Source organism: Poecile atricapillus, chromosome 9 (genome assembly GCF_030490865.1).
Source record: "Poecile atricapillus isolate bPoeAtr1 chromosome 9, bPoeAtr1.hap1, whole genome shotgun sequence".
NCBI classification, from domain to species: Eukaryota; Metazoa; Chordata; class Aves; order Passeriformes; family Paridae; genus Poecile; species Poecile atricapillus.
Window position 1 is genome coordinate 24214541 of NC_081257.1, and position 16502 is coordinate 24231042.

General features: G+C 40.6%; 1 protein-coding gene across 4 annotated transcripts in view; it reads right to left on the bottom strand.

Annotated features, from left to right (window-relative positions):
• TMCC1 (transmembrane and coiled-coil domain family 1) overlaps positions 1-16502 on the bottom strand; it is a 76022-nt gene that overhangs the window by 53283 nt on the left and 6237 nt on the right. For 2 of the 4 annotated variants that reach the window (XM_058844818.1, XM_058844819.1), the window contains exons 3-4: positions 8122-8178; positions 4782-5026 (exon numbers count right to left, since the gene is read on the bottom strand). In XM_058844818.1, coding sequence (XP_058700801.1) covers positions 4782-4985 — 204 coding nt within the window. In that variant the 5' untranslated portion in view covers positions 4986-5026; positions 8122-8178. Of the gene's footprint in view, positions 1-4781; positions 5494-8121; positions 8179-16502 lie in introns of those variants that run through there. The other 2 variants (XM_058844816.1, XM_058844823.1) reach the window with 2 other exon arrangements.

The window sequence follows — 16502 nt, forward strand, 5'->3', positions numbered from 1 at the left end:
GGTTTTTTTTCCTTTTTCAAACTGTTCAGACACAGCACTTACTGTTAAAAATAAAATGTAACAGCACTGAGTAGGACCAACTCAACGAGCAAATAAGTCACAAGCTTTAGCCAAGTTCTATACAGCATTTATCTAGGTAGCATCAAGCAGAAACTCCAATCAGCCTCGCACAGAAGGATGAAGCTCAGGGCTTGACTCCACAAAACATGGAAGGTATGGAAATAGTCTGGATGTGTTTAACAGGTTCAGTAGCAAGCTAGACCAAAGTGCGTGGGCTCCTGCTCATCCATGCCTGACAAAACAGTTCTGCAACAGGTAATGCTCCCGTAATTCCAATAAGAAGCACTGACAATTTCACAGCAGCCCACAGAAGCATACAGAATAATGCTCTGATAAAATAAGCCTCTGATAAAATATAACTGAAGGCTAATTTCTCAGCAATCCAAGGCTGCTGAGTTCCTACATCTACTCACAGCAAAACCTTCTGCAGTCACAGTCAAATCTTACAAGCAGTAAGGGTGCATGGCACACAAGGGTGTGCAGTGCCTGAAGCTCCCTGACTGAGCCCATCATCTCCCACTTAACGTTCTAGTGAGCAGGTACAGAGCATGTGAAGCAAGGAAGAGTAATGAACATTTTCTTAAGTGTCATAAATCTGAATACTGGGAGAAAGAAAGACAGACAGAAAGAAAGACAGAAAGACAGAGCAGGAATTCCTGCCACAACAGCAGTGCCAACACAGAGACACAAGTGACATCAAGGCATGGGCACAGCCCAGTGCAGTTCAACACCTGTCACCTGACAGAGCAGAGGAGCCCCAGAACCACTGGCACACATCCAACACCAACAGGAACAAGCTGTGCTACAACAGGGGGAGGTACCAGCAAAGCAAACAATGACAGAAGACAGGAATCAGAAAACAGTTATATTGCTTGACTACAAATCCTATGTTATGTAGTTCTTACCATTATTAAATCACAACTTTTCCATTCTTTGTGTGTTTCTGTGTTCCTTGTAACTTGTATAGTCCATATGTTCACAACAGATGGATCAATGCTGTAGCTCAGTGACATTCTTCTAATTATAGATGGATTTATGAAATTCTTAAATAATTTTGAAGGAAATACTTCCCGCTGAGGGAAGGTGAGTCAGTGTAGCTTCACTGTCAGCAGCTAACACTGAATCCAAGGAAGTGAAATTGGTATGGTTTTATTACAAGGAAAAGGTCAAGAATTTATTTAAAAGATAACATCACAAAAAGCTGAAGAAGACAAATAGGCAAAGTGTTGAGAAAGTGAACGTGAAACAACAAAAAAATTAAGTGGAAGTTAGATGCAGAGACAATCCAGAAGATTGTAGAACCCAGGGATCCAGAGGACTCTGATGACTGAGCGTTATCTGCCAGACACTTTAAATAAATTACTTCTTTTTCTTCAGCTTCATTATGTAATCTAGTCTCAGTGAGGTAAAATAAAATAGGATAATGTAGTGTTAAAGTAAGACTGTGTGAAACAACTTCAGATACCTCATAACTTAAAGACAGTGTTTAAAGTTTGAATTTACATCAAACTTTAAGTTTGCTCTAATGATTTCAGATTTTTTCTGTCTCCTTACTGATTCTCATTTGAAGTGTGTTGTAACTAATTTTCCAATAAAAATTATTGAATGAAGAGTTAGTTTTTGCAATTTAACAACTCATTAATTTATAGTCAAATTCCAGCAGTGTGGAAGCCATGCTAAGCTGGCTTCTCCAAAGGAAACAACACTGACATCTGTTACAAGGGTGATTTACTAAATGACTGCATTATGCTTTACTGATTTCACCAAATCACAAACCAAGAAGCTCTGCTAATAATCATATCAGTGATTAAAAATTTACTTGGAGCTAATTTACAAACGCATTACATCTCTAAACTGAAAATTCAGTAAAAGCTGCTATATATTATTTAAAGCTGTACAATCATCTGCATTTAACCTGCAAGTTGTCTCCCATTAATTTGTAACTTTGAGCGGCATCAACATACTTTAAACCTAGTATGTACATGCTAGACACATGCCATAGCCAAGACAGTACATCTCAGACTGAAATAACAGCATAGCCGATATTATGTTAATACACAAACACACACTGTGCTTTTCACGGAATATCAGATAACATTCTGTCGCTTGCCGTGAAAAGAAACCAACATTTGTATTTTCCAATTTTTACTTTGTGTTTCCTGTGCAAATTAAGTCAAGGGTAGTTCAAGTGATTTTTACAGCTCCCAATGTTATGCAGATTGCAAAGCAATATAGCAGCAGTCTTAACCTTCCTGGCTCTTGGAGGTGTGAGGGGATAGAGATCCCCATTTTTGCAAGGTGGCACTAAACTACTGAATAACTCTTCCAATCCTTGTGCCACATTGTGAGGTAGTGCTGCTACATGCTCTTAGAAGAGAAAATGGGGTACACACCACCCAGACCTGCCAAAATTTGCCAGAAAAAGAAAGAATCCAACTCTCCCATCCATCTTTCTTCCCTCTCCTACTAGTCTACCTGCTAAAAGACAAAAGGTAGCAACAGAAAACAGATATGTGCAATGTGATTTCTGTACAAGAGACTGAGACTCTCATCTCCCTCTCATTTTAGGTCTCATTCTCCATAGCATATTTCCTTGGCCATGCAACTTTAGACCCACAGTATACATTGTTATTGTCTGTCACAAGATGGTGCAAATATTAAAATGCAGCTGGAAATTCACTAAACTTTACCAAGGGTCAACAGGTCATGGAGGTCTCTGATGGTTTAGCCCCCAAAGGTGGCCTTTCCTCCCTCATTTTGTTTTCCTCTTTCAGATTCCAGTCCTCCTCTCTCCAGCTGGGAGGGGAGAAAGCCCGTGCAGCCCCTCTCCCTCAGGCCACAGCAGCGAGGATGGTTCCCCACTGGGGTGATTGCCTGATGAGCCCAGGGACCCCCGTTCCAGCCACTCCCCTGTACCACATGCTGCTCCAGAGAAACGGCAGCTGCAGGGTCCAAGTGGCTGCTTCACCTAATCACAGGCCCTTATCTGCCAAAAACAGACTCCTAAATTTGTTCTCACACAAGAAACATCATACACAAGATGCTGGAGCAGAATGCTATCAGATTAACAGTCCTCATTTTTCCTGTCACTCCTGCCAAGTGATCCCAGTGGTTTCCAAACTTTGCACACTGAATCAGTACAAAACTTTAAAGCATGGACTCCCAATACACGTATGCTTATTTATAAACTATATATATGTACTACTCAACTAATACAATATGCTTATTTTAAAACATATACAGAAACTATAAAGGAAAAGAAAGATAAAACAAACCAAAAAGTATTTCCTTCCTGCACTCCAGTGGACTGTCCTATACACACTCCACTTTGGAAACCACCAATCCGGGCAAACATTTCATCAGACAAGCTGCATAGTTGGGAGAAAAGACAGCTCAGTCCAGGCCTTTCCTCATATTCCCATATTATTTATCTAATATGCTTAGGCCTGTTCAGTCTCCCTGCTCATACACAAAGAAAAGGGACTACAGTTTTAAATCAGTAAACCAGACCTTGCTTTATAAACTCCTATTGCTGGATTTGAGTGCTAAATCAAAAAACTATTTTCCCTAAAATTCTCCTGAAACAAAGATGGCAAGTTCACTCACAATTAAGAGGCAGTACACAAATAAACCTGAAGCTATTATGAGTTCCCTTTCTGAGGACTCTCAATGGCTTGACTAACTGCAAAGTTACCCAGGCCAGGAGAGTGCATGCTTTTCACAACTACTTCATTACTATCTCTGTTGTTTTAACAGTTGGCAAGAAGCAAAAGCTTCAGATACAGCTCCAAGAAGACTCCTTCAATGTTTCTTGCAAGAGGAAACAACTTCTTAAAGTACATCCAGCCTTCATAGACCCCTTTGTTATTAAGGGCTGTTTTTCAGGGGACCCTCTGAACCAGTGTCCTGAGCAAACTAAAATTAGCTAATCAGAAAGCTAGTCTTTCAAAAAGCAAACAAAAAAACCCCATCAAACTCCAAGAACACTTCAACTAAATTGATCTGGGAAAAGGGAGAAATAGTAAGACAAACACTGCTTCTTGATATCATCAATAAACTGATACGCACAACTTTGCAAGAATATGTCACAGAACAGAGACGGTCATTTCAGTGAATGCTTTTCCCACATAGGCAGGACAAACTGAAGGGGTGATCCCTCATCAGCAGAGCAGCCAGGCTGATCTAAACCACATACAAACAACACAGCACTGAGGGGTTGGACAGTTGTGCAGGCTGCAGGCCATGTTCCCAGAGCCTCTCACAGCATAAAAGACCAACAGCACTGTCCACTCAAACTGGAATTCTTCACTTTTATAAAATACACAAGAAAATGGGAGAGGAATTAAAAAAGCCATCTAGGTAAATGGAAGGTTTAGTTGCAGGAGCTAGTTAGTTAACAATTGCCAAGGAGGACTACTCTGGCTGCTACTCAGCCTATCACTCTTTGTTTGACTGTGGTGTGGCATTCAAACAATCTAATGTGTTTCAAACGTAGCTCTCATTTCACTGATCAAATACATATAAAATCAGCCACCTGCCATGTGAGAAAATGACTAATGCTTGCATCTTTCAAGCTCTTCGCTTCACCACTGAAGAAGCTTTTGAACACATCACCATTTGAATTTGCTGAAAGAAACCTGCTTTTCAAAACAAGATTTCAAAGGGCTTAAGAAAACATACAAGGAGATGATAAAGATCAAAGATAAATCTGAGTAACTTACTGCAGCTGCTGTGGCCTCCTCTCCACCTACATAGATAGAAGAAGCAATCTCCATCACAGACAAGTTTGTGGGAGCATCCGTAGTGGATGATGATCTGGGCCGTCCCGATTGAATATCCTGAGCAGACCTTCTGTTGATCTGCGGGCTTCCTTTCGGGGCATCTCCCTTGCCCCACCTGCTGTGCAGGCTGGTCCCTCTCTTCATTTTGGGAGGCACTCTGATCTGCTGAAGCACCCGGTTCAGAGCTGTGGGGTGGGTGGAGACACCATCAATTTCAGCACAGACGCTTTGGCTTTCCAAATCCAGGTCAGGCTCCAGCTCAGCCTGAACTTGCTGGACATCGTGTGGAGAAACAGACGACCTCCTGCGCTGATGCTGGAACAGGTGCTTCAAGCCTTGACCAATGACATTAATGTTCTCCAAAGCATTATGCGTTATTTTGGATAATTTTTGCTCTGATTCATGTTGTTTTTTGGTCTCTTGATCTTGGGATTTGCCTCCAGGATCAGGGTCATCAGACAACTGTTCAGTGCCAGACGGCTCCATTGATGACACCCAACAAGTTTATTTGACTATTCATACATAAATACGTCCCCTTTCTTTAAAAGGCTTGTGTTTATTTTGAAAATGCCAAGATTGCCAGCCAATTAGGTGTGTAATTGCTTCAAGAATGACTACACATGCAGCTGTGCCACGGTGATCTCATGCTTATCTAATGTTAAACAAAAGAGTAGTCATTATTATACATCCATGCAGCAAGTGTGGGTTAAAAATCCAAAGCTCAAAACATGCTGTTAACAAAATAAAATGTATCAGTCCTTGGAGCACCCCTCCAGGTGGCATTAGCTGCATCTAGGCTGTAGGCTGAAGCCGAAGCTTGTGTGAGACAAGTCACTCATTGCCTGGGGGGAGAAGCCCAGCACGGAGGGTGTAGGAAAGCAAGAAAGGTAAAAAACTGTTCAAAAGGGGGAGAAGCAAGGAGAAATCAGTGGGGTTTTGTTTATTTAGAACGAGCCCATAGTAACATCTAACAGAATATGAGGTTAAACTTCTGAAGAACATGTTAGTCACTTTGGCAGAATTAATTTTGCTCTTTGACAAAGATCTGATACAAAGACCCTAACTTAACAACATTTAATACATGCAAACAACCAGAACAGTTCCAAATGAGTTATTAATTTCCAAATAGTGAGAAATGGTTTATTACAGCCAGCATCCATGATGGCACTGGAAACTAGATGTGAAAATCTGTCTTCAAGCAGAACAGGCAAGTGAAATGCTTTCAATTGGCAAACTCTTGTCCATAGCTCTCAGAGGAAACAAGAATGCCTTTTGAAAAGTAGGTTAAGCAACCAATCTGCAAGGGATCAGCCCCAGGTATGTGCAGTTCAGCCTCTGGCACAGGAACTGCGCAGCTGTTCTTGGAGAGCTCAACCCGAGTCATTCCCTGGGCTCAGGCAGGCCTGGATTACACAACAGTGCAAACACTATGGGAGGTCAGCAAAGATACAGGGAAGGAAGGGAGGGAGGGAGGAAGGAAGGACACAGGAACTGAAAGAGTTTTACATCAGCACCATGAGATCACATGCTCAGAAGCTGACCACTGTTTTCTGCAGGAGAAAACTTTGATTAGGCTTCTATAAATACAAAAACCAGTTCACAGAAGTCTACCTCAATCTTGGCAGAAAGCAGTTTATGCTTTAGAAAAGAATTATTTGAAACTCAGCATATTTGGGATTTGAGAGTGTTCATTTCTATGCTAAAACAGCTGCAGAAACATAATGCATTAAGTTTACAATTGGAGTACTCTCAAATTTGTGCATCTGAAGCCTAAGACAATGGGTTAAACAGATATTCCAGAATGCTTTCCAAATTGCCATCCAAAAATATCAGAAGAGCCGCCCGTCTCTCTTTTTTTTCAAGTGCCACTGCTATCAGTTGGAGGCAAGAAGAAACTCAGTACTTAGAGAAAGCAGAACACTGAAATCATGCAGGATTTTATCTCAGTACTTTGAAGATGCTACAAGCATTGAGTCTAAATGTACTGGCCAGTTTAAGCAGTAACACCTTAAATGCAAATGAATAAACTACATCCAAGAAAAATATATTTACCTATGTTCATGCAGCAATTGTGTGGTGGAAGAAAAAAAGATGTGCCAACGACATATACTTAACACTTTCTTAAATGAATTCAAGCGCCTTTATGTCTAGTAGTATGCTTTCGCTTTTAAGCTTGCTCTTTCTTAATGTGTTTTTTTTTTCCTCCCTCAGGTAACAGGTTTTACAGAAAGTTAGACTACAGGTCTCCACTCAATTAATGTTTTGGGACAAAAAATTGCAAAACTAGATGCTCATTTTTAACCAACAGACCAGATGGTTTAGTGAACAAAACTCACCATCTAAAAAAGCAAGAGTCTCAAAACTATTTGGTGTATAAAATATAAACCAGACAGCTGACCCATAACTGCCTTTTTCATTTTGGCTAATTCACTCAGTGTTTATTTTTCAGTCAGGACTCACTGAAAAACTGCAGTTATTATCTAAGATGACCAGTATACTCTCCAACCAGGAGCTCTTTGATCTCCTGCATGCTCTCTATCCACATTATCACTGGTAATGTTGTTGGTCTTAAAGAACACCACTTGAATCTAACTAGACTTCCATGAATTATCTGCTAGAAAAAACTACCCTGCTTAAATTAACCCTATGTCAATTTACAAACCATCCCACAGTGAGCTCACAAATAAGGCATGGCCACCCCTGTGTATCCTGGGACAGATTTCTGAAATTATATGGCCTCTGAGAGGCTCCTAATGAGAGCTTTGTAGTCATCCCCTATTTCTATTTCCACAGGGTCAGTCTGTTGTGAGCCTGAAATGAGCTTTGCAAATTACACATCTGGTATGAAGATCCCTACAACTACTTACCTGTTCTAGTATTTACTTTTGGGGGAAAAAAAAATACTCTTAATGTGAAAAACTGTGATTATTCAGAATTAATTAGCACACTTATTTGCATTAGGATTCAACTTTTGTGCTCACTTTTGTTTTCTCTACTTATAACCATCTTTACATTCTGTTAGTGGGAGGAAAGAATACTTTATAGTTCAAAAACATACATTTCTTATTTGTACAAGAATATACTAGATCAGGAACAAAATTCACAATTCTGTATACAGACAACTGAGCAGATGTTATAACATTATTACATCCCAGAATATTCTAATACAGTCCTACATTTGTGCAATTATTTCCCAGGAGCCCTGGGAAACAAAACAGTTCAAAAGGAAAAACTGGCAAAACCAACATTAGATAACAGTGAAAGATAAACTTGTACTTGCCTCCATCATTTGCCCTTTAGCATGGCTGACCCACAGCAGTACCTCCACTGAACAGAACTGCAAAAGAAATTTGGTATGAGATACAATTCTGGAAATGGGAGGAAAGATATATACGTGAACAGCAAAGTACGAGCATGATTCCAACTTTCAGTGTTTTTATTTTTTTTTTGTAAATTTTTTTTCATTGAAATGCAAGCACCCTTGGAAGCTGTCCTATTTCAAACTCTTTCAAATAACTAAAGGGATACAAATATGACTGAAGTTAAAACTGAATCTTGTAGAATTAATCAAGAAGTTCTCATGAAAGAGCATTTTTTCTCAGGGTCTATGGCCACTAGGTCATGCTGAAAGCAGAGGAAGATGCCAGGGATGCAGCATGCAAGGTCAGTCTGCACCTTAGAGATTTCATTTTCTTCTCCTATTTAGTCATTCAACACTCCCAGCGCAGGTCAAACAGCTGGCTCTTATTTCCCTGGCATTCACCTCACAGGAGGTAAATGCTCTGAGCACTCAGACACAGCTGCCACAGCTCATGGCAGCGGCTGTCCCTGCCTGTACACTCCTACATCTGTACCAAAGGCCAGGAGACAGGAGGACAGCTGAGAGCAGACACGGTGACCACAGTTCTCTAGCCAGCCTCACAGACGAGTCTGAAACACAGCCAGAATGTTCCAAATTAACTCAACCAGTTCTTGAAAACAGGGAGTACACTATCTTCAGAGGAACACTACAAGAACTCTGCACAACTGGCACATTTTGACTGTTTTATTCCACATCAGATTCCCACCTCCAAGACAGCAAGAGAGGAAGAAAGATCAGATCCACTGAAGTGGGATGCTAGAATATGAAGAAAGTGATGACAGCAAATATTAAGAACTTAGAAAAAATGAATACATTTTTCAAAAAGATCTTCATATAGAAGTAATTCCATTTCTATACTAGCATGAGTGGAGAACTAAGCATAATGTGTGAAATACTGGTCACATGAGGTGTCACTAACAGAACTTCAGTCACTCTATTTTTCATCTTTTTTTTAAGTTTTAATGTTATTTTTTATTTATAGTAACTGTAAGCTTTTGTCAGCAAGGTCTTCAGAGATATGACCTACAGCACTACAGGACCCTGCAGATCCTGTGTGCTTTTGGCTCAAGTTGTTCCACAGCTGGGACAGTCTGTGTCCCAGAGTGCCCACAGGTGGGCACTGAGAGGCATCAGCAAAACTACCTGTACTGTCCCCCATGTCAATCACAGCCCTCACTGACACACCACCAATTTTCTGGCAGCAGCTCCATTTTCTTCTGAACTTTGAGAAACTATTGCACAGGGCTAATAAAAATTCCTTCACTTCCTGGTACTTACAAAGCATAGACATGATCTTGACTTTAATTTTTTCTGCCGATTCTTCCCACTCTTTCGCATTGCTTTATCAAATACTTTGTAACATAGACATTTAAAAAAATTTGACAAGTATCAGTCTAAAAAGACTTAGGTGCATCAGATTTTATTTAGACTTTATTCATGTGAATGTTTACTTTAAATTAATCAGTTTAATTAATTCCCTTCAAAACCACAGTTCCTTGTAAACAAAGAAAACTCTGAAGCTACCATTGAAAACCAGTTCGTAGACAATTTATCTTCAGCTGAAGTACTTGTTTAAGAAACAGAGTACAGGACTGCAGAAATAGGGAATAAAAATTATTTTCAAGGAAAAGAAACGGGAAAAATCCTGCCTTTTCATAGAATATTTCAAATATCTTTTACTTATGCCATATTTGAACACCATGAACCCTTAACAATAATGCTGAAGTAAAATTACCTATGTAATCCTCACATTTCTTTTATTCCATAAACAGGTCAATTTAACAGCTCATTAAAGACTTATCACAGTTAGCAGGGATCATTGAGACAAGATGCTTCCCACTCATCCTATTTGGTAAAAAAAAAGCATTTTTCAGTTGTTTCAGAATAGAAGTAATTTTTACTAAGAAGTAGTCCAGCTTAGTTTGAGAAATCCCAGATTATTTTCAGAAACCCATCCCAAAATGGAATCTGTATGCAGGCAAACAGTTTAGCAAGAAAGACTAAAGAGGCAACAGTCACACACTGGAAAACCACCTATTACAGGAATTGGGCACCCTAGCAAGTAATTTATATCCAAAGGAGGATATTTTAAAAGCATCATTGCTCAGTAGAGCAAATAAGGAGAGAAAGCTAGAGAGACAGCTAATCCTATCAGAAAAAAGAGCTCATGAGAAACCAGAATGGGTGTGAGATTAAAGGGAATTGTCATCTGGAAAACACTTAAAGAGGAAGACACCAGTAACAGAGTAAGTAATTTGACTCAAGAAAACAACTGGATAGAAACATGATTACCCAATATGTGGAGAAATGTGTACATTCAGCTGTTACAACAGAACAATTTTGAAAAAGTCTGACTGGAAACTTTGGGCCAGAATGGAAGAAGACATACAATAAATAATTAAATACAAATACCCTAGGTAAATTGCAGAATACAGGCAAAAACAAAACAGAAAACAATACTAATTTTAATGGAAAAGGTACCTACAGTTTCACATACATAATTCTTCCTCATCCTCCTCCTCCAAAATTCACCCAAGAAAATATGTTTTTGAATTTTACTTAAGTCCGAAAGAAAACCACAAACATGACATATAGATACACAAAGACTCTCCCCTGGCCAAGACCAAAAAGGGAGTATGGCTGAGAGAGCTGTTAAAGGAAAAGGCTGGCAATGTGTTTAGGTATGAATTACATGATTTTTAAGATATTCAAGGACAAAAATGACACTGTGTCTGATCCCATACAAAACATGAAATGTTTCTCCTAAAATCCTCATGAGCCTGAAACAGCTCTACATAGTCCAGGCACTTGTTCGTTAGAGGTGAGTATGTTACAAGGAAAAAGGAGTCAGAGCAGGTCCCTGAGGTCACTCAGACATTAAGAGTTGTCCTCCTCCTCCTCTCTGGAGCAGGGGTGGGGAGGGAGAGTCACTTTTTCCCATGCCTTCCCATACACATTAACAAATAGCAACTTCAAAGGCTTCATCAGCAGACGCTTTTGTGCTTTGAACACCAAAAAGAGTTCACCATTTCTACCACTGTATCCATTAATGGTTCACATGTGCAAGGGCAGCATGCTCAGACATACCAGAAGGTGATCTTTCAACATCAGCCTCTTCTCATATCCACATCCTCTTGAAACAGTTCCTTCCTATAACTGTGTATTTAATACTGCTGACCAGCAGAACTAATGTACACAGTTTATGTTCATGAAAGCTCAAATAATAATACTGCACATAAGAGAAAACTTTACTTATTGTCACTCACAGAGCATATGCCAAACATTCTATTAGTGAGTGACAGATCCCTTTCTCCTTTCAATTTCTTTTTAAGAAACATCTTCCTGAGTACACCCACATCAGACTCAAATACCTTCAATATCACCTGTGGGCAACCTCTACATTACTGATGCCCTGTGGGAAGTATTGCGTGTCCACTGCTGTCAATGTAGACTAAAAACTGCTGGTTCTTCTGCAAAGTTAGGAGTTTACATCGAAGTACCACAGACAACATCAAAGATGAGCCTATTTTCCATGTTTATTTGAGTAATAACTCAAAGCAGCTTAAAGTTGAGTGACTGGTTCTCAGAAATGGTTCTGCTGCTTTGCAGTACAACCAATAGCCACTGACATCTTTTCCACTCCTCTCTGAACATTCAGTAATTCAGTGGTTACACTATTTGAATCAAAGCTATCAAGTAAAGATCAAGACTTCTCCAAAATTACTAACCATGCAGACGTACCAATACATAATCATTCAGGGTTTGCAATATGTTAAAACCTCATGTGAAAACCAAAGCAAAACGTTTCAGCTGTATTTCTATAGCTGGTGACCTGTCCATTTATGAGAAACCCTTCCCAACTGCTCTGCTGCATCTAGAGCTGGTGTGCCATGGAGTCTGACTGTGGGGCAATGCTGCTGACTCCCTAGCTTAGCAGAGCTTCATCCTTAATTAATTCCTCAGCTACATAATGTATTTCTAGGATTATATTACCATAACCTGTGAGCAGTTTGTGAATTCACCCTTGGAATGCTCCTACATTGTGCTGAATTACTATTATTTCCCTAGTTTTCAGGTGAAAAAGCCCCCCACAGAAACATCAAGAAGCTGCCTAAAGGTTATGTGACACTTTAACAGCAGAGAAACAAACTTAAAATTTACTCTTAAAAGGTTAATGTTATACTTCCATTAATTCTCCTGTTACTACCTTCAGATTCATTTATGAACCATGAACAGCAGTATAACTGGAACATCCTCAAACCACTTAAAAATATTCTTTCCTGGAAAAGGCTACATATAGGCTATTTTCCATCAAATTAACAAAATCAGTGTTTTGAGAAAGCTAAATGAGTGTTAAAGAAATAACTAGAGTCTTCTGATTAGTTGACATTGACAATTACATACATCATATACATTTTTGTGAAATTTTTTTGTGAACATACTTAAAAGTTGGAAGACAACACTAAAAATGCAGTCTGCAGGGATTTTAGAAGAAAAACAAAATGGACGAAGAGTTATTATTAAGACAGTCTGCTCTACTAGGCTTGAGAGGAAACCTGCAATTCAGAACTGCATGGTCTGCCATGAGAGGGTTGACAGTTGACACTTCCACTTAATTCAGTGGCCTATTTCAGAAAAGTGACATCCTCACCTACTCTTCGCCAAAACCAAATTGAAGCTAAGCAAACAGCAGCATTTCCTCAAAAACATCTCTGCTTTTTGCGGAAGAGAAAAATGTTGCACCCGTATTTACATGTTCTACAAACAAGTCCAGCGCACACTCTGAACTCAGGGCTTCACTGAGAACACTGAAGAGACATTTCCAGCCACAGTCCAAGCAGAGATCTGAAGATGTCCTTTCCAATACAAGAAGTACTACAGAAATAGCAATTTAAGGAATTTCCAACCTCTTTTGTCCCACGGGGCACACTTTCAGAACCACAGCGTGGCATCCCATTTTAGCTTTTGTGGGCACATATTTCTAGGGCTGTGATATGAACCAATACAAAAAAATCTTCTCTTATTTGAAGGAAGACAGGACTGAGGGACAAAACTGACCACAGACCCAGTTATAACAACCTTGGGATAAGATTAAAGAGAGGAAGTATACAGAGTACGCAATTACTCCAGAATGGTGTTCTCAAAAACCTTCAATCTGATGCTATGGCCACAACAGCTACAGAAACAGGAACTCACGTGAGCCTCAGCAAGGACTCATCAGAATACAAGTGACTTCACTTCCACAGTTCAAATACTGCATTTTGCAAACAGAGAAACTACCGTCCCCAAAGGAAAAGACTGAAGAAGTCACATATTCAAAACAATGGGTCTGGTCTTCCACAAAGAATGGATTTAATTCCTTGACACATCTCAAATATTTTGTGGTCAGTTGCACTCTTACTATTGACTTTTCCTATTAACATTTGCATTATCTGGATCTGATTCTTTAGTCTCTGGAAAAACGCAATAATACTAGGCCACGCCAAGAATTTTGGCAGGATCTGTCCAGGAGAGGAAGGGGTGGCGGGGAGAGATCAAAGCTGCTCTTATCTCCTCACTGCCTGTCTGCCAAGAGACACTGCCACTTTCTGTGTGTCAAAGCTGGCTCAAATGTCAGGAACAAGAGAACCACAAAGTGAAAATACAGGTATTTTCAATCCACTTCCAAGGGAAGACAAAAGGTTATACTACAGCTATTTCTGGCATTAAAGAGAGACTTCCAAGCATGCTAGCAATACAAAGAAAATAAGAGAAGGCCTCTCATTTTCACTCCTAGCAGAATTATCTGTGATAATGCCAGCAGAGAAGCTGGCAGGATTTAGCAACTGGTTCTAAAAGAAAGGTTTATTCCAGGCTTGCAGTTGTAAGGAGGTTAAAACAAGTTAAATTAGCAGGCTTGTAAAGAAAGATACCATCTACCACCAACCCACACCCCACGCTATGTGTGATTTTAACATGTACTCTTAGCCCTGAATTCTGGAAAGTATCATATTTACAATGACTTTACAGTGAAAGAAGAAAGTAGAACTAACCTCAGACAGAGTGGTAAAATACTCCCCCTGATGACTCAAAACCAGCTCTTTCTTTCTCAGTATTGTTTAAAACGTGACACAAATCTGGCAAGACAGAAATTCCAACCAGAAGTCAATAGTCACTGTTAATGCTCCAACCATTTATGCTGTTCAACCACTGACAGCTTCATCCTGCTCTTCAGAAGAAAACTCTCCCTCCTGACCCTTCTTCAAGACTGCTGGCCTAGGGAGCTTTTACTTAAGTGAAACTCTTAAAAAATTGTATTATTATAATGGTAGTGGCCTTAATCTGGGGTTGGTTTGTTTCCATGGCCTTTTCTAATCGAGCATTAGCACATTACTCCCTGCAAGACTACAAACAAGATGTTTGGGTTGCCTATCAAACACTGCTTGAAGCCCATCAGTCAGCACTTGCAGGAGGCTGGGAGGACCTATCAGTAAGACTACCCCATCCACACCTCCTTACCTGCTCTCAGTGTTAAAAATCTGTTATCAGCTGTCAACAGACGTGCATAAGGTGTTTTGACTCGACTCATTACACCCACTTCTCCCAGTCCCAGGCAGGTTCAAGCAGAGCTTGAGACAAGGAACACTATAACTGCAATCCTATGTACCCTAACGGGCAGCAATATCATCAGCCTGGCCTGTGTATCTCACAGACACCATGTGAGCAGAGCCATGGACACCTGCCCTGCAGCACACAGACATGCTGCCAGGACTCTTTTCAGGTGCCAAGGAACCAGCCCAGCACAGCCACAACACTCTATCCCCTCAGAGCAACACCACTTGGAACAGGACCTGTGTTAGCCATCCATCTTCTACCACAGAGACTTGTGAATTCCTTGCTTTGCTCACTTTTTGGACCTCTGCAATAAAAATACTGATGCACATCTACAGTCCTTTTCTTCTGTTAGATTTTATAATGCATTTTAGAGACACTCACAAACTGCACAAACACAGCACAGCAAAGCAGCCACTCACAAATATGCTGCTCTTCAATATCCACCTCCACATCCAGCTGCACAGAGACAGTAATTTGGTATAAAGAAATTGGGCTTGACTACTTTGTTGCCAATGGGAATCAAGTAGTCATGCATTTAAACCTCAGCCAAAATCAGAATGTTTCCTCCCACATTCATGGCAGAGTCCACATAAAAAAAATCCACAAATCTTTACCCAAAGCAGCACAAAAAGGGAGCAGTCTTATTCGAAATAAGGCTGAATTTCAGTTACCACTGAGAAGGTGCAGGCTTATGATCAGAGCCAATACCAAGACCCAAATTAATGGCTCCTTACAGAGTTGTGCAACTTGGGTTTCTGCCAGAGCACCTGTTTGCTTGCTGCAGAGCAGCTTTGCAGCTGGTCAGGCCCCCAGTTCAGGCACATGGGCGGTTAAAAAACACCAGCTACACAGGGTGGCTCCTCCCCAGGTGCAGAGCTTCCTGTTTCCCTTTGTTGAACCTTGTGAGGTTCCTGCCTGCCTATTCCTCAACCCTACCCAGATGCCTCTAAATGGCAACAGATTCATCAGGTCTATCAACTTCCCATCTTGCATCACCTACAAAATTCTTCACCTGGCCCTATTAATATGTTTTTAATCAAGAGACTATAGTACTGGACCCAGTACTTCTCCCACAGAGTAGAATTGTACCTGAAGCGTTTAAAGGACTTTGGTAAACCAGAACCAAACCTTTCAGCACAACAAACCAGCTGAGAACTAATTCCTGCAGGAAAAGCATGACCAGCACAGGAATCGCTCTGCAGAGCAGCAAGCAGCCACTCATACACCTCCCTGTCTGCTCTTCTTACCACAGGTGCTCTGCAGCCCAAGCAGTCAAACGTAACCAAGTTAGTCTGTTATGCAAAGGCTCACATATACAGAGTATCTTCCTCCACAAAACATTGAATATTAATCCGTAGCAACCAGAGCTAGAGGCTACCCCAGCTGAAAGCCCGCACAGGGAAGGACCCCAGCCCCACAAACCTCGGAGGGACTGGCTTTCACCAACAGAGCTTTTGCCTTACTAGTCAGTCAGCCACCATTGGCCTGAATGGGCTAAGTTCAGTCTTAACAGATTCTGACCCAAAGTCACTCTTTGCTCATTTCTCCCATTTTAACTGCTATTCAACCTCAGGATCACAGCAAGGACACTCACTGCTTCTCACAGACAAGTGACACCGACCCCTTATGACCATGATCCACTAAAGCATGAGATGCTTGTTCAGCGGGCAGCGATTTACAAAGATGGAGTGCTATGGGTGCAGCAC